Source organism: Nicotiana tomentosiformis, chromosome 8 (assembly GCF_000390325.3).
Source record: "Nicotiana tomentosiformis chromosome 8, ASM39032v3, whole genome shotgun sequence".
Taxonomy (NCBI): domain Eukaryota; kingdom Viridiplantae; phylum Streptophyta; class Magnoliopsida; order Solanales; family Solanaceae; genus Nicotiana; species Nicotiana tomentosiformis.
The window spans coordinates 86,226,206-86,245,659 of NC_090819.1; the positions used below are offsets into that span (position 1 = coordinate 86,226,206).

Genomic DNA, 19,454 nt, shown 5'->3' on the forward strand with positions numbered 1-19,454 from the left:
GATAATTGGGATTTGCGATAGTAAGATCACTTTAGGTAATAGCATGCGATTGAGCAATTGTGGTTCCATCAAGATGTCTCATGAGTTGATGCCCATTTAGTAGCATCACAAGTTATGTTTTTCATGTTGGGAAATTGATGTTACCTTAAAGTTTAATAGGTAACTGAGCAACATGATTAAATTGTACCACATTAGTGGTGACAGAGGTTGCTGGACTGCTGGCAGCAGCAGCATTACCATCACTAGAGTTGGTAACTGAAGCCATATATGAGAAAGCTTAAAGGGAATGAAATGGATCTAACTCGGTGGAGCTTATTGAAGCTTTGATACTATATAAGATTTAGATGAGAAAGAGGTCAATGGATAATCTGATTGAATCTGACAGTAGGCTTTTAAATACATAAACTACAACCAACTAAAGCTAAAATGTAGGCAACTATCTGCTAAAGAAGCTCTCATATAGTAGGAATAAATAACTGCTCCTAGATATGCTCCAAAACATCTGGAGACTTATTCAAACTATAACAAACTAGTAAATGAGTTAGTGAAAATATACATGACATATGAGTTAGTATAAATTAATAAATATACATAACGTAATATAGTCAATATTAACAAGTTATAGATATAAGAGTCAAACTTGAAACATCATCAACAATCGGCAACTACATAAAAAACAAAATCGGCAACTAAAAATACTTAAGGTATCTCTCTTCTGATTCCACCGGTCCTTTGCTTTGCAGCTATACATATTAATCAGAATTAAAATCAGTTTTCTTCAAATTCCTCGCCTTAATCAAACTAAACTTGAGAACAACTAGCCTCTAACTTCATCTTGCATCCTCATCACATCAACTGCATCAATAACCAACTGAGCTCAGCTAAGCAAGAAACATGAAATGTACAATACAACTAATCCAACGTTTTCCATATTCAGGTGAATTGAGGAGTTCAGTTGACTCACATATGAGAGCCGAGAGGTCTTGTGGCAGCAGAAGACATTAAATTACTCCTACTAGTATTTCCTAAGAAGTAGAAAATTAATTAATGGAAAGCTAGCTAGTTCTATGTAAGAAAAAATATTACATATATATGCTGAGAAAATCTAATGCTTTATTCATCAATATGTAGAACCAAACACTTGGGACAGTCCATCAGACATTACCAACAAAGTCTATATGACTTATAGCTACTTAGAGGATGTTCACAAATCATATGCTTATAACAGGAGTTTATTACTCAAATGGTCACTCAACTAGCCCAAATTATCTGTTAAAGTCATTTTTCTTTCGTTTGTAACAACAACGTCATTTAACTATGCATATAGCACTCAGAAGGTCACTCAACTAGATTTTTCAAACTTTTGATTGTCAAATACCTATTTTACCCTCTAAATTATAATTTTTTTAAAACTTTTTAAATATTATTATAAGTTTTTTCTCTCTTTTTAATCTACATTATGGACTTACCTATAGAAAAATTTATTTTATTTATAAAATAAAAAATAAAAAATAAGTTTTCAGCTCATATAATAATATAATTGAGCATAATTTTCAACCATATATAGTGTATATTATAAAAATACCTTTATTTAAATAATTATTTTTATATTATGTGCATGGAATATATACTTTACAACCTTTATTTTCTTTCATTCTCAATTGTGTAAATAATATTTTTAATTTTGTTGTTAATATTAAAATTATTGCGAACATATTATTCTAATTAATTTTTTTACTATGCTCATTATTTTGTTATTCCAGCATTATATATGCTTAAATAATTTTTATTTTTTAATTTATAAATAAAATTTATTTATTATATAGGTAAGTCCATGATATAAATTAAAAAGGGAAAAATCATAATATTAAAAAGTTTAAAAAAAATAAAAAGAAGATAAAGGTTTATAATTTAGAGGGTAAAATAGGTATTTGACAATCCAAATTTTGGAAAATCTAATTGAGTGACTTTCTGAGTGCTATAAGCATAGTTAAATGACTTTGTTGTTACAAAAGAAAGAAAAGTGACTTTAGCTAGAATAATTTGGGATAATTTAGTGACTATTTGAGTAATAAACTCCTTATAACAAGATACAATAAATAAAACAGACCACATGTTCAGGTTACATAAACTAATCCAGAATATAAAAATAAACAGAACTTGGTGAGTCGAGCAGATGAGCAAAGCGAACAGAGATGATCAATAGATTCAATACTACCTAATTATTTAATCACTCAAAATACAGAGAAAACAAGGACCATGGATCAACTGGTCACAACTATGGAAACTCTATCGGAAGGTTATTAAAGCAAAATAAAAACGGACTACATTACACTCACAGCTGCAATCTTAGATCAATACCAGGGGAAGGGGTCTTGAAAAAAGTCAATAATCCAGCTGTTAAGAACCTAAAAATAAAATAAGGAGGTGAAGAAAGAAAATAACCTTGATAAACATCATTTATTTTTAAATATAATTTAGTTACAAAAAAAATATATCATGTTGTTTCTGAAGATTAAGATGACGAGACTAAGAAATGAAGGAAAGCTCGATTAGTCTCACAAGTTTGTTTGTGAATTTATATCAATTACAAATAATTTAAGTCAAAATTAATTGAGACCGTTATTTCACACATGGAAAGAGTTTGTCAGAGCTAATCTAAGAAGCCTAAAATTAGGGGCATTTGTATCTATACCCAGTTTTTTGGTCAACTTTTAATTTATACCCGCTTTGTAAAAAAAATTGCAAACGTACTCACTTTTCGGGTAACTTAAGATATACGGGTCTGAAGTACCAAAGATTTATGTCTGAAGTTTGAACTTCAGAATGTTTTGCCTGAAGTGTAACGAAACTTTAGATATTTTTGCCTAAAATTTGGCCTAACTTGCAAAGGCAATCACGCAAACTTCAGTTCATAGTGCAATGACAAACTTCAGCTCAATAAAACTACAACATGTTTTGGCTGAAGTTTTTGTTTTGTAATTGCTGAACTTCAGCATTCTAGGAGCTGAAGTTTGTTTTGTAATTGCTGAACTTCAGCATTCTAGGACTGAAGTTTGTTTTGTATTTGCTGAACTTCAGCATTCTAGGAGCTGAAGTTTTTGTTTATATTTGCTGAACTTCAGCATTCTTAGAGCTGAAGTTCTAAGTCTGCACACAAACTTCAGCTCTGAAGTGCAACCAATGACTAATAAGTCTGAAGTGAAAAATTGCACTTCAGATGCACTTAAGGCCAATAAGTCTGAAGTGAAAATTTGCACTTCAAATACACTTAAGGCCAAAAGGTCTGAAGTGCAACCAACGTTTTTATGCACTTAAGGCCAAATAAGCCTGAAGTGCAAATTGCTCAGAAACAGAAATTTGTTCTTCGAATTATAACAATCCAATTTACGATTTAATACCTAAATCTACTCCAAATGAACTCAAATTTGAAACATAACCCCCAAATATCATCAGGAACAAACTCCAATCATCAATTTGTCAAAACAACAATAAATCTAATGAACCCATTTTGCAATTAAGAAAAAGAAGAAGAAGAAACCCTAAGCAATAGCAAAAAATAAAGTATCATAACATCTCACCATTGTAAAACATCATAAACTACATTAAAGTATGTTCGCAACCATCATATAAAATCATTGTCACTCGAAGAAGAAGAAGAAGAAGAAGAAGGAGAAGAAGAAAACGAAGGAGGAGAAACATGCCTGAAGTAGTTTTAAAAACGGGTACAAGTTAAAACTTTTTAAAAAAATAAGTATAGATTAAATGGGGGTGACCAAATAGGGTGCCCCGTGCAATATTTACTAAAATTAGCCCTTAATGTTTGATAATAAAGACCCAATTCTCTTATTACTAGATTAATAAGTCAGAAGTACTTATTATTGAACTGTATAGTTGTATAGTCCAGTATTAGTTAGTAGGCCATTGGTAATTAGTAAAGACCCGGCCCAACTGCTTTGTATATAAAAGAAAGCTATCCGAATTTTCATTTCAATAGAGAAATATCTTCTCTCTTTCTCTCTCAGTTCCTCTATACTCAAATTCTCGATTGTTTGATTTTCGATGAGTTTCACACTTACAGCATACAAAATGTTAATTTTGTAAATTTCCTTATTGATGCTAGTTCTTTGCAAATTTATCATTTTATCCTTAATATCTTTTCAAATCTCAACATATTCTTTTCAAAATAGAACTCCTAACTCCTTCTCCATTCTATTTTCGTCATTCTCATCCGTTCTTTTCCTTGAACATATGCTTCTTAATTTATATTTTTTGTAACGAAGATAGTCATTTTAACAAGAAAATTAATTATTATATCTTTTTATCGCTTATTATCAATTTGATCACACAAACACATAACTTGTCTTTTATAAAATAAGTTTCAATAACAAAAACTGCATTTCAGCACTTCATTCTTATCTCAATCACCTAGACCAAACGGTTTCTAGTAACTTTTTTTTTTGTTTCCAGTAACTATTAATTAAGGGCCGATGGTTTATTTAATAAACAGTCCGCAAAAGATTTGATTGGTGATCATTGGATGATACACGATATCCATGATACACAACCATTGAGAACCAAATTAAAGAAAATAACAAAAACACATTTAAATATCTCTAACAAGATTAGAGACAATAGAACTTTTATTCTCACTCTATGTCATAGACAACTTATATATATCACTGACGTGAGTTCAGTTTTGCTTGATATATTATATTCCCATAGATCGTGCTTCTTCACTTCACCTTTGAGCAATCAGCTTTAGGGCTAATCTTGAAGGGAATATTTTTGACGCCACATTTGCCAGGGAGGGCAGCAGCATTCTTGAAGTTGATACCACTAACACTTGAGGTAGCGGTTTTCAAACACGAGCAAACACTCCGGCGATCCGCCGTGGTCTTTACGGCGCCGTAGAGGGATTTAATCCCCTTGCAGCAAGTTGGCGGCACCTTGCCGCCGTTCACTACGTAGCTAAGGCACGGAATTAGGCCGTTGACCACCGTGCTACATGTGATTGCCGCTTCGGCGCGAAGTGCGGCCGCTGCTAATAGTACCATGTAAAGGAGCAGCAGAGAAAGAGGTTTAACAAGCTTTCTCGAGATAGCCATTGGTATTTGATATTGGATGAATAAATTATTAAAATTGTTGGTTTCAAAAGAGAATGAAGCTTTTGGTAGCATTGCTGAAAGGTGATGGCCATTATATATAGGAGTGAAGAATGATGGATAAAGAATCTTTACGTTGACAGATTTTGGTTTGCGAAAAAAATTATGTTGGAATTATAATATTGCAGGCATTATAATAATAGGAGCAGTAATTCTTGAACTATTTAATACTTACAATTTATTTGGTTCATCGTTTAAAATGCAATATGCATGATATAATTTAAAATATTTATTTGATTTTAAGCTGGATAAACTTTTGTTTAAATTTTAGCGTTAACTTTCTCAATAACATAATTTTATCATTTTAATTATTTTAATCCAAGTAGAGTTAATACTTAGCATTAATATGAAGATAGAAATTTCTTAGAATCGAGGTAGATAAAGCCTTTTATTTAGTGTAAAGCAACTAAATTAGAACATTTGGAATTTATTACTATTATTAAACTTGAGAAGATGGTGTATGCATTTTGACGTTACTATTTAAATCAAAATAAATCACATACGCTATATGAACATAAATTTATTTTATTCCTAACAAATAATGTGCTAAGTGTTTGACCATGGGAATCGGGAAGCTAAATTGAAAGGGCATATTCTCCATCATCCCGAATGCAGGAGTACATTTAGAATAAAACTTGGCATTATAGCCACTGATGTTAAAAAATAAAATAATAATAATAAATAAATTCAAACAGAAGTTTCTAAAAGTAATTACTTGCTTTCTTCCACTAAATAGTGCTTCTAGTTATTATGGCACCATGCTTTCGCCTAATCCAACTCAGTTTAAAGATCAGGATGTCAATATTTTAGAGAAATAGAAAAGTAGTTTTTAATTCTAATTTTTTTTCCTCCTTATCCCCAGCTCCTTTCCTTTTCCTTTTTCTCCTTTCCTTTTCCTTTTTCACATTGCGAGAGTTACCACCAATAAACAAAAGAAGTTTTCAAATTTAGCTTCAACTGTTTAGGACATAATATTTGAGTTGTTTCTATAACTTTATATTTTCTCTGTATATTACACTCTTTATATTTTGGTATGTTTCAAATGATTGAAATTATTCTATTTTTATACAAATTTTTAGAATTTAAATTCATTAAACTATTTATCCTTTAATTTCAATATGATTTTTGCTGTCTTTTGGAGCGCTACCTTAATATTATTATCCTCCATCATCATTAACACATTATATAAATCAAATACTTTGAACCTATAACAAAAACCATTCACATAAAATTAAATAGAAAAGTACTAATCAAGACGTCAATAAGTCAAATATTTCATCATGAGATCCCAGCAAAACAATTAGTAAATTGGTCATAAGTCATAACTTCCATCATAACATCCCCACAATTGTGGTATATTTTTAAAAAGTTTTTCTTTTACATAATTACTACTAGTATTTAAAAGCCTGCTCCATAAATAAGTTTTGCAGAAAATGATTGTGCGCTTGATCTGAATGCTTCCGAAATATGAAAAACATTCAAACTATACAATGCTTCAAAGAATTCAGAAATTATTGATAAGCAAATGCCACAGTAGTCATGATGAAATATTTCCTACATAACTAGCTTTTAATTTGTGGAATAACATAATAATGGTACAGTGGCAAGTACACCATAATTTCCACCAACATACCATATTTTCAACTTTGGACTTTGGTGGTTATCAACAAAAGTAATATGTTATGAGAACTAAAGTTAGTGGGTTATATAAAAGTGTTTTTACACGTATAGCCGATCATATTAATTGTTTATTTTTTCTATTTTAAGTTTAAGTGCTAGGGTAAAGGGCTATTTGAGTTGATTCTTCCTCTATAAAACATTCATTCTTAGCAATTAACTATTGGAATGAAAGGGGAAGGAGAAGTACAATATGGAAAGTAAGCGAGAAAGGAGAAAGAAAAATTTGAAGGGTTAATATCGTCCAAAATATTTTTATATCTCAATTTTCTTGGGAACATCCAATATGAAGAAAATAAGTTCCGCATCCCATGAGTTAACTGTGTCCTATGTGGATATTGGACTACCATAGGCCCTTAAAGAGGAAAGAAATATGCGAATAGCCACTTTTTTTATTCCACTAATTAACATTTAGCCATAACCTCAAAACTAATAAAAAGTTCAACCATTATTTAATGCCAAAATAAAATTTGAACAATAATACGCCTAGCTAAAACAAGAAAAAAAATTCAGCACAGTGCTGTGGATTTTCAGAGCTTCTTGCTTGGTGTATTTTGCTCAAATATTATTTCCACAAGTAGTTATTTTTCAATTACATTTTAAATAATGGCTAAACATTGAAAATTGATTCAGAAAGTGGCTAGCCCACTTAATCTTTACCTTAAAGAGTTGCTGGATCACATCTCCAAGATAATGGGCTCACGAAGCGGAGCCCATCCTAAGGCTTCACCAAGTCCACTAACATGGAAACCTAATCCTTTTGTTTTCCTTGCAGGAGCAGCAGATAGAGGGTTTAGACTTTAGAAAAATGGTGAACAGATTTTATTACTACTTCCCGTTCCAATTTAGATGAGCCGGTTTCATTCGGCATGTATTTTAAGATTTTTGAAACTTGGCGTAAAAACTTTGTGATATTATTTGTGTGATTATTAAAATAGATAATATGAATAATTTAAAATTCAATTATTTACCATTGTATGTCATTATTTTTGGAACTGGTAAAGTGCGGCGTCAAAATTGAAAGTAATAGGTGGTGGGGAGAGTTCTACCATCGGAGAAGGATGAGCACCCGAAGATCTACCGCATGAAGCTTTGGGCAACCAATGAGGTCCGTGCCAAGTCCAAGTTCTGGTATGTTCTCTTCACCTCCTCGCTCTTGCTCCCCCCCTCTCTCTCTGTGTGTCTGTACTGTATATGGTATTGATTGATTTGGCGTGAAAAAGGTACTTCTTGAGAAAGCTAAAGAAGGTGAAGAAGAGTAATGGTCAGAACGAGGTATTGTGTTTAAATTTATGCTACATTCTTGATTGGGATATTTAGCTAATTATTTATGCATTTTGGGTTTTTTATAGCTATTTGAGTTATTGTTTTCGTGTTTTATGTTTTATTTGCTCTTTTTGTTCTTAAATTGGTTATCTGCTTAAATAGTGCCACTATTCTGTGCTATTCTCATTCGTAGTTATGGTACGAAAGTTAATACTAGTTTAATTTGGATTTGTATATGAGGTTTGTCTAGGTGATTGTAGACCATTGACCTGTACATTAATGTGTAAGACATTTTGCTTATGACCTTGTGAGGCAAGTCTCTTTATATTACAAGAGAATGTTTACTCCCTTTCCCCATAACAAATGAATGGTGTATCGAGGAATAGGGTCAAATTATCCAATAGCAGTTGCAATTTGATTGATTCTTTGATCTATTGGAAATAAAATTTGATTAATCATAAGTTATTCCTTCCATTCCAAGAAGAATGAAACTATTTTACTTTAAAGAGTTAAAGAATCATGCTATATTATGATTTTCTCATATGTTTATTATTTCCTCTATTCCATTTTATGTCACGTCCCAAAACCGTAGGACCTGATCGGCATCTGTCAACATGCCCCGTTGAGCGAACCCACATGTACCATCCATAATACATCATCATCATCATATTAGGTCTCCACTTACCTCAACCTTGATGTATAATCAATCTCACTTAGTCCAACATGTCTCAATCAAGTCAATCTACTCTAATCATAACTTAAACATGTCATTTAGAACTCAATGTAGCCAATTCATATTTTGGCCCGACCCACTAAATTTTCCAATTCAAATACTAGGGTAAAGTCTTGATTCAACCATTCCGTTCTCACTTCACATATAGACTATTCAATTCATTTATGGTCTTACAATATCAACCAATTCATCCAACTACTATTCATCATCTTCTTCGACTTTGAACTATTACTATAAATACCCCTTAACTAATACATTTATTTAGAGTATGGGTTAGATAAGTTTGAATTTTGAGTTAAGGAGATCAGTGTGAACCTTTTATTAAGGGGTATTAATGTCAAGAGTTGGAGAAGATGATGAATAGTAATTGAGTGAATTGACTGGTCTTGTAAGATAGGGAGTTGTCAAAGGCAAAAAGTTCTGAAAAAGCGCTCTGGGTTTTATTGGGGCTTTAAGTGCTAAACATAGTTTAAGTGTGAGTTTTATTAAAGAAAGGTGCAATGAAGAAAAGAAAAAAGATATATATATATATATTCAAGAAAAAAATAACATATCCATCAATAATGTTTTTCTTAATAACTAATACGCTTATTTGACGATTATATTTGTAGTTCAATATTGCTCGATTTAAGATAGAACTCATGGGCATAAGGGGCACGCCTTGGTGTCTTGCCTACACGGAAGCACAACTTAAGTGAGGCAAAGCGCTTTCTCTGAGCTTCAGGGCTTAAGTGCACCTTAAATGAGCCTTTGACAACACTGGTAAGACACTAAATGATGCGAACAGTCTATATGAAGTGGGAATAGGTCGCGTGAATCAAGATTTTGCCCTAGTATTGTAATTGAAAAATTGGGTGGCTTAAGGCTAAAACCCAAAAGATGAATTGGCTACATTGACATGTTTAAGTTTTGATTAATAGTCTAGTTATAGGGCTTTGCAAATTTTCTTGTAAAGTTAAGATAATGGTAGGATGAATACACTTATTGTATTCCTTGAGGTATAATACCTAGCTGCAGTTGGGCTTGTATAACTGTTGTTACACCTCCTTTTTTTGGAGAGTTTTTCAACTAAAGTGACATTATTTGAAAAAGGATTATTTTATTATTTTTGGCGTCACCACCCGGAATTGAGTTATGGTGTTCCGAGAGTCATCTTTTTATTTAAATCCCTAGTCAAATGAAAGTTTAACTCCTTATTTATGGTCCGCAAAAATAGAATACTGGGTAAGAAAATCTGTTGACTAGGGAGAAGGTGTGAGGTACTTCCCGAATCTTGTGGTTGTAGCAAGGTCGCTTTTATTAACTCAAACTTGGCTTAAACTAATTTTGGATATTTTTGTGCTTTATTGGTTTTTATATTTTGCCTATTGTCAGCTCATTATTGCCTGATTATTGAAATTGTGGAGAAATATTCTTAACAAGTCAGGCGGATGTGTCCTTGTCTAATTAGGTGTCGAAGTCATGTCACGCGTACGTGTACATAATCAAAGACGATTTTATAGTATTTTGAATTATTTGGTTAATTCGCGCGAACACATGCGTTGCCTTAATTAAGAGTTATGACTATGTTACATGGACGTATACATAGTCACAATGGTATTTGGTTCATTGTACCTAAAAGCTTTTCTAATTAATTTGGAGTTATTTTATGGAGAAATGCTTATTAAAGAGAGATGGGCCAACTTATGTTATTTAAGGAAGTGGGCATAACTAGATTCTTTTGGCCCAAATCATTTTATTGAAAACCAGTCCCTGCATCCCATCGATAAATTAAATCATCGTAGGCCCAAAACTTCGTTGCTTCTTTTATAATTCAACACCCAAGACCTAATTCGTTCAGCTGAACCAATAAACACAAGCCTCATTTGTTTTTTTTTTAAAGATTAAGACGTCTGAATCTGAATACATATCTGAATATCAAAATTTGTATTAAGATTAAGACATTTGAATCTGAATACGCATTTGAATATTAAGATATGTATTAAGATTTGAATACTAAATGATTAAGACGGTTTGTTTTTTAGCATCTGAATATAAAAAATTTATCTTTATTTAAAATTAATAAACATAAAATTCAAATAAAATACTAATTAATCTAATATTCTATCAATAACGTAGGTAACTAATGGAGGTGCTTGTGAATGCCGACTAAAGACGTGGTTGTTGGTGGTTTTGGTTGATGGTGGTGGTTCTGGGTAGTAGCTAGTGGTGATTGGTAGCAATAACGATTATGGTGGAGGATAGTGGTGGTGCATGGTGAATGTTAATAATGGTGGGTGGTGGCGATGGTTGTGGTTGTGATTGTGATTGAGGAGAGTGATGGTGGGTGGTGGTAGTTTATAGTGGTGGTTGCTGATGATGATGGGGTGATTGGTTGTGGTAGTTGAGGTGGGTGAATGTGTGGTTGTGGTTGGATGATGGTGGTGGTAGTTGATGATAGTTGGCGGTGAGAGTAATGAATGTGGATGATAGCATCTTAATGAAATTAAGTCTTTGTTATGGATCTTAATCATACAGACCTATTCAGACTCATTCAGTGGTTGTAAAGTAAAAAAACACACTTAATAATTAAGATTTGATTGATTAAAACTTAGACTTTAAAAACAAACACTTAATGTATGAGATCTGAATGAATAAGATTCAGACATCCATTCAGTGCAAACAGATGAGGCCTTAATCTCCTTAACTTAGTTAAAACCCAATAATAATAGACAACCAACATAATGAACCTAACTGAGCAATTCTAACTTATATCTTTTCATGACAATTTTAGCATATGCTCAAATATAATAATAACCTACAAAAAAAATAAAAAATAACATGATAAGTGAAACTCCATTTGATCACGTCGATGCAACTTCATTTAGAACAAAAAAAAAGAAACAGAAAATCGAGCAAATACTATTCAAGCATCAACAAAAAAAAATTGTAAATCAAAGAATGCATAGAGTTAGAATTGGACCTCAAAAAATTGCAACTATCAATTCATTTTTATATGGCTTCCAGCTTGATTTACAGAGCAAATGAATGATTGTTCTGAAAACTGCTCAAAGACCGAAACCGCCACTGGAGCTCGAACAGAAAAACCTCGCTTGGACCTCAAGCAGAATCGTGTTGGGCAACCTCGACTCAACTCCCAACACTGCTGTTATATGCATGAAAAGGGAGCTGTTTGGAGCTGCATTTTGGAGCTATTTCACGTAGGTTTGGTTTTGTAGTGGTTTAAGTGGCTGATTTCTGGTGGTTTTGGGGCAGCGTTTTGGACTGTTTTGCAGCTGATTTTTGCTGCTCTTTTTTGGCTGTTTCGCAGCTGATTTCTGTTGCGTTTTGGGTGCTTTTCGGGGCTATTTAACTGGAAAAGAGAGGCTGTTTTAATGGTGGTTTATGGTGGGTCGTAGCTGCTGGTTTTTAATTAGTTTTCACGGAGTTTGTGGGTTTTAGACTGGTTTTTGGTGGTGAAGGAAGCTGGTTTACTGCCTGGAGTTTGGCTTGATTTTTGTGGTATTTTTTGGGCTCGTTTAAGCTTGTTTAATGCTTAAAGATTGAAGCTTTTTGCTCCGTTAATGATTGTTGGTTACATGGTTGTTCAATGGAGAAGTTTGGGGCTAGTTTTGAGTGCAAAAACGTGTGAGTAAGAAGAGAAAGTGCAGTTGCTGCCTTCTTATTTCTTGATAGCCCTCTAGAGTTTTCTATTTGTTTTTCTCTGTGTGTGTGAGTTTTTTTCCTTTTGAAGAAGAAAGGAGCTGGCTGCTTATGGGAATGAAGATATTGCTAACTTAGGTTATTGTGGAGGAAGAAGTGAGCTCGGGAGCTACTGCCGTTGCAATTCTTTTTCTCTTTTTTTTAGCTCTAATGTAGTCTAGAGGTGTGTTTGGTATGAAGGAAAAAATTTTCTTCGGGAAATGTTTTCCCGGAAAATAAGTGGGTTTCTTACTTATTTTCTGATATTTGGTTAGGTAACAAAAATATTTTTGAAAAATATATAATTTAGGCAAACACTATATGAGACAAAATGGATAAAAGTGAGGGATGGTGGTATATCGGGGTCTAGGGGCTGGAGTGGCAATGGCGATATTGGGGTGGGGGTGGGGGTGAAGAATAGAGCGGAGAAGGTTGAAAAAGAGTTTTGGGAAATGATTTTCCTTTTTTTTGGTACGGAAGTCATTTTCTTTCAAAATATTTAAGCCAACTAAATAAGGAAAAATTGGATTCATACCCAACACAACCTAGGTCTTATTTTTTGTGATAAGTATTCCTAATATGTCTCCTAGGTCTTGGTCTTATTGCGTGTGGATTAGTTGCAGTGTGTACTAGTTTAGTGAGCAAGAAATGAGATGTAAGAAATTTTCAAGAAGTGGAGTGTAGATGCTTGTTGGATAAGGAAGAAAAGGAAAAAGAAATAAAATAAAAGGTAGCTTCCTAGAAGGTGCCTAATGTAGCGATAAGGATAGGATAATGATGTGGTGAGATGTTTTTTGATAATATCTATTTGGCTCTTATCCGTATGATTTTGAATATAAGAAAAATAAAATTCTACTTTTATTAAATTAAAATAGCAAGATAAAAAATGCTAATTAGCTACTTCTAGTCCAAGTAAAAATATGAAAACAACTAATTAAAATGAAATGTATTTTTTTGGTGAATTTTCTTTACTTTTTTGCAAACAAATCTAATATTCTAAAAGTGTACTTTTTTTGTACTTTTCAATTTCATCAAATAAAACCCACTAAAAAGGTCAAAAAGTCAAGATTAAACTTAGAAATATTTAAATACTAAAAGCGGTGAAAAACTCAAATACAGTCAAAATTTAGGTCTTAAGCTCTCTAGATTTTGGCCGTATTCAAATTTATCACCGCGTTTAGCATTTAGATCCTTATTTTATTTTTAGAAGGTTTTATTTGATAAAATTAAAAACTACAAAACAAATTACATCTTTAGATGGTTTTGGTTTTAATTTGCAAAACAAAAGAAAAATTAGTGAAATTATGTTTTTTTCTTAATTTTAGTAAGTTAGCGATTTTGAATTATTCTTTAATAAATTTTAGATTAGAAGTAACAAATTAGTATTTTATTTTGTTATTTTAATATAGTAAGAATATGATTTTATTTGTTTCCTATATTCAAAAAGAAGATCATCAAACAAGCCAATAGATATTTTCAAAGAACATTCCACCATTTCATTATCTTTATCCTATCCCCACACTAGGTACCTTCTAGGAAATCTCGTTTTATTTTATTTCTTTTCATTCTTATCCAGCAAGCATATTCCCTTAGAATTCCTCCGCCATACCTTCTTGAAAATTTTCTACATTCCATTTTTTGCTCATTAAGCTAGCATACACTTACGTTCTATATACACAATTACACTTGAAAAAAAGAGCAAAAGAAACGCTAAGAGAATAAGCACCCACAACTCACGTTTTTTCCATTGATCTTCTACAAGTGTGTGTGTGTGTGTGTGTATATATATATATATATATATATATATATATAGCTCTGATACCAAGGGGATCGGAAGCTAAGCCCCTAAATGATTAGGGGAAGAAATAAGGAGAAGTAAGTATAGGAAGCAAGTGACAACAATATAATTAAACCTACAGAAGATACAGTTAGATTGCAACAATTAAGTTAAGCGGCATAATCGACCATATAAATGAAAGGCGGAATGGCCTCTGGGCCACCTAAACTTGCATCAAATTTTAAAACCGATATTAGAACTTTCATTTCTTAATTTGACACCTCAACTCGATAAAAATGCTTATGATAAGTCCCTCTTAGAGCGTGCATCTCAATTGCTCGACATGAATGCCACGTCAGATTTTCAGACCATTTATTATTTGACAGTTGTTGTTTGTGGGCCCTGCCTTTTTCCAAAATTAATTTATTAAATTTTTATTTTTCTTCTCTTTCTCTTCTTTTATTCTTCGCCATAGCTCTGCCAGAAGAACCTTCCCCCCGCCCAGCCACCATTTCCAATGGTAAAAGTCCAATTTTGATCCATTCAAAGTGGGTCTTTACAATGTGAAAAAAATCAGAATCGAAAAAATACCAAGAAGAAAGAAAAAAAATCAAAGTCCAATTTTGAAAATCATTGTCAAAATAAAAGAAAAATTACTACAATTTCAAGAAAAGTTACTCTTCTTCTGTTCAAAGCATTTGCTAATCTTTTGTATAACTTGAAACAATGTGTATGATTGGATCCCATTAATGCAATGAAAACCACTGTCCCTTCTGCCCTTTTTCGTGTTTTGCTGGCAAAAATTATGCCCAAATTTACACTTCGATGTGATATATGTCAAGCTTGATTGTTGATAATTTTATTCTCTTTGTTAAAATTAGAAGGAGCATATACAAGAAAAACAAATAGTGAAGAAAAAATTGAAATGCTTGACTTCATTAATGTGATAGAAAAAAGGGGGTAGGGGGAAAGGGGAGGTGGGAGTATGGTAGGGAAGACGAAAGAGGTGAGAGGGAGGGGAAAAGAGAAAGGGAAAGGTCATTTTTTTGGTCTCATTTATATTTTATTATGATTCTCATATTTTTTTTTAATAAAAAAAATACTATCCACGCGCCTTGGCAGCGTGATTTGCACACAATTTAGCCATGTTAGATGTGCCGCTTTCACATAGGCATAGTCAACGGTCAAAGATGTTTATTAGTACCCATTCCGTCAAGTTGGAGTGTTCAATTGGAAAGAATGTAAGTTCATATATCGGCTTTGCAAACGGGTACAAGTTTAAGTGGCCACGAGACCATTTGGCCTAAATAAAATGCAACAAAATAAGTTAGGTGACTTGGCCAACCGTAATGTAAGAGTAATATATAAATATAAATTTGATTAAATTTTTTTATTCAAACTGAAAATTTTATACTACAAGTAAAATATTTAAAATAATAAACTGGAGGAAGTAAACTCTAACTAATTCTTGAGAGAGATATAGAGAATTTCTTATGAAGTGATAGTGTAGTGCATGAATTATAAGTGATGGGGGGAGGCTATTTATAGCCAAAAACTAAAAACAAGATAGTGTTTCCTAACGAATGATATCACTAGGAGTAAATGCTTGCTGATATCATGGATGATGTTAGTTGTTACACTGATGTAATCTCTAATTATTTTTCTAGAAAATCATATCGAGGTTTTCTTCTAATGATGATTTTTTAAACGAAGTAGCTCGACATTGTTGACTTGAAATTTGTGTCTTGATTTGTTGAATAATTTTTTTTATTTGCTGGATAAAATCTAGCTTGCTGCTGGAGCAGGCTAATTGTGCAACTGCAACAGATTTTTGTAGTAAAAATAAAATTGGGACAATATTTGTCAGAGCTAGATATTGTGAATTGGCTAAAAACCAACTTTCTATTGTTGAAACATAGGTTTCAGACGAATCCCAAATTTATACCACTTGCAGTGGCCTTAGAGGGTGTCACGACCAAAAATCCAACTAGTCGCGATGACACCTAACCCCCCAACTGCTAGGTAAGCCAATTAGCAACCATCCAATTCAAATGAGATTTACTAAGAAAAGTAATGATAATACAACTGAACTTTTATACAAAAATCCCAAGGACTGGTAGTATAATGAGTTTTTAAGATTAGAGTTTACAAAGATGATATGAAATAAATACATCATCTGTTCGAAATGTATATAAATAGATTATTATAAATCTAAAGCTACCGTGGACAAGAGACAACTACAATCGGAACGCAGGTACATCTTCAATGCCAGCTCCCGCCATACACAGCAACATCAGTATCCAAAATCTGCACGCAAGGTGCAGAAGTGTAGTATGAGTACAACCGATCCTATGTACTTAATAAGTAACAAACCTAACCTTAGGTTAAAAGTAGTGACGAGCTTGGACATTGGTCAGAGTCCAACACAACCGCCAGGAACAACTCGTAACAATATAAATAAAGCAGTACAAGTAATAACTCAAAGATATGATGCTCAACTCGTTCATAGTTACGAATAATAGGCATGCTTTTCAGGTATAACAATAAAATCCAAATCTTTCATCGAAATCATCAAAATATGAGTATATCAGAAAACTGTGATTTTTCCCAAAAACCTTCAACAACAGATAGGATATTTCATTATCAGATGGATAAGGAAAGTACATCTATATGCCTACATGTCAATGTGCATGTGAAGTCATGAATGTCACAATATCGTACAGCATGAGGGAATGTATCTCTATGCCTACATGCCAAGTATGCATGTCAAGTGTAATGCACCACAGTGATAAACTCATGTGCTCATGCTCTCGAAGCAGTCAACCTCACTCAACACACTCAATCACTCAGTCCTCCCAATCACTCGGCTCTCGCGCTCGGCACTCACACTCGGCACTCGCACTCGGCACGACACTCGCATTAAGTAGGTACCTGTGCTCACTGATGGTATGTCAGACTCCGAAGGGGCGGATCCTGCCCAAGCGCTAATATAAGCCAATCATGACATGAATCAATAAAACCTGCTGCGGCGTGCAACCCGATCCCATAAATATCACTCACAACAGGCCCTCGGCCTCACTCAGTCATCATCCTCTCTAGTCTCTCGGCCTCACAAATCTCATGCCAATCAACCCAAACAATAATAACATGATGTGACAACAAATGATAACAGAGACTGAGATATAATATGCAAATGAATGAGTATGACTGAGTATGTTATTGCAATTGAAGCAAATAACTCAACAATAAAAATGACCTCAATGGTCCCAACAGGATAAACATAATAGCCTAAACATGGTTTCGAAAATGGATCACAGCTCAATTACTCTAGCACGTAGAAATTTTATGGATAGAAACAAGATTAGGTAACTACACAGTACTACAGAATCAACCGAGTCATAATTCACACGGTGCATGCTCATACGTATATCACCTAGCATGTGTCACCTCAACACCAAACACATAACACGTATATTCAGGGGTTCATACCCTCAACACCAAGATTAGAAGTGTTACTTACCTCAAACAAGCCAAATTCAATACCGAGCAAGCCAAAAAATACTCTAGAAATGCCATCCTACGCATACCGAATTCCGAACGACTCGAAACTAGCCAAAATCAACTCAAGAACATCAAATAATGCCAAAGGAAACAAGCCCAATCGATAAAGGTTGAATTTTTAATTAAAAGCCCAAAGTCAACCAAAAAGTCAAACCCGGACCCGAACCTCAGAGCCCCACGAAACTCACAAAATCCGACAACCCATTCAATTATGAGTCCAACCATACTAGTTTTACTCAAATCCGACTCCGAATAGATGTTCAAAACTCAAGAATTTACTTTATGAAATTTTAGACAAAACCCTCCCAAATTTCACTTTGAAATCATCAATCAAATGCCAAAAACGAAGATGGATTTATGAAATATAACCAAAATCGAGTATAGAACACTTACCCCAATACATGTTGTGAAAATCATCTCTAAAATTACCCAAATCCGAGCTCCCCAACTCAAAATATGACCAAATGAACAAACCCTCGATATTATATATTTTTGCCCAGCGGTTCTGCATCGTTTCTCGTGCCAAATGATCCCGAAACTGACTTTTGATGCCTCCAATGGATTTCTTGTACAATTCCAGTCAAGTTAGACTTTTGAATCACTCCATTTGACCTTATAATGAAGGAGATATGTTGATTTTACCGCACTCAAAACAGGCTCTCGGAGGACGTGGCTGCTGTGGCTGGCCTGGGTCTGATCGGTTGGACTGATCGCTGAAAACACCCAGTGCAGGGGGTGCACTAGACAACGACGGTGCATAATAGGGAGCTTGAGGCCTAGAAGTGGCCGGCATACCGCTGGAAGTGCTGAATGAATATGGCGACTCACATAGCCCCTACCATGACGAGCTGCAACTGGGGCACAGGCACCGCTATATGTGCCAGAATCTCGAGGCCTTTTGGCCTTCCTCTCCTCTCTCTCCCGGGCCCACATACCTTCCAACCTCCTAGCGATCTCCACTACCTGCTGGTATGCGATGTCCATCTCCAACTCTCGGGCCATGCTAAATCTGATATCCGGGTTGAGTTCCTCGATAAATCGACGGACTCGCTCTCTAACAGTAGCAACTAAGGCTGGTGCATGCCTGGACAAATCACTAAACCGGACCGCATACTCCGACACAGTCATAGAACCCTGGTGCAACTGCTCAAACTATGTGCGTCATGCATCTCTGAGACTCTGGGGAACAAACTCCCTCAAGAACATGTCTGAGAACTGAGCTCAAGTGAGTGAAGCTGCCTCGACCGGACTACCCAACTCATATGCTCGCCAACACTGATAAGCCGCTCCCTTAAGATGGAACGTAGTGAAAGCAACCCCACTACTCTCCACAATACCCATAGTACGGAGGATACAATGACACTCCTCAAGAAAACCCTGACTGTAAGAGGGTGGTACTTCTTGTACCTCTCGAGCCTGAGCTGCTCCCCTTCAGAAGCTGCTGCCCTAACCTCGGGCTGAACTGGGGCGACCGGCTATACTGGTATGACCTCTGGGACCTGGTCAACCTGGACTCGCTGCTCTGGGGTATGGGCGATGGGAGTCTATGCTCCTCCCCTGACCTAAGATGTGGCAGGAGAAAGTGGTATCAACC

General features: G+C 34.3%; 1 protein-coding gene and 1 pseudogene across 1 annotated transcript; one reads left to right on the top strand and one right to left on the bottom strand.

Moving 5' to 3' along the window:
- Positions 1–4,736: 4,736 nt before the first annotated feature.
- Positions 4,737–5,108, bottom strand: LOC104092486 (non-specific lipid-transfer protein 1-like). Its single transcript, XM_009598096.4, has one exon. The coding sequence runs from the start codon at positions 5,106–5,108 to the stop codon at positions 4,737–4,739; it is 372 nt and encodes a 123-aa protein (XP_009596391.2).
- A 1,649-nt stretch (positions 5,109–6,757) lies between these two features.
- The window catches only part of LOC104092488 (large ribosomal subunit protein eL20y-like), a 174,233-nt pseudogene continuing 161,536 nt past the window's right edge, over positions 6,758–19,454 (top strand).

Excerpts from the sequence above, each read along its gene's own strand:
- LOC104092486 (XM_009598096.4), bottom strand. The coding sequence starts at position 5,108 with ATGGCTATCTCGAGAAAGCTTGTTAAACCTCTTTCTCTGCTGCTCCTT.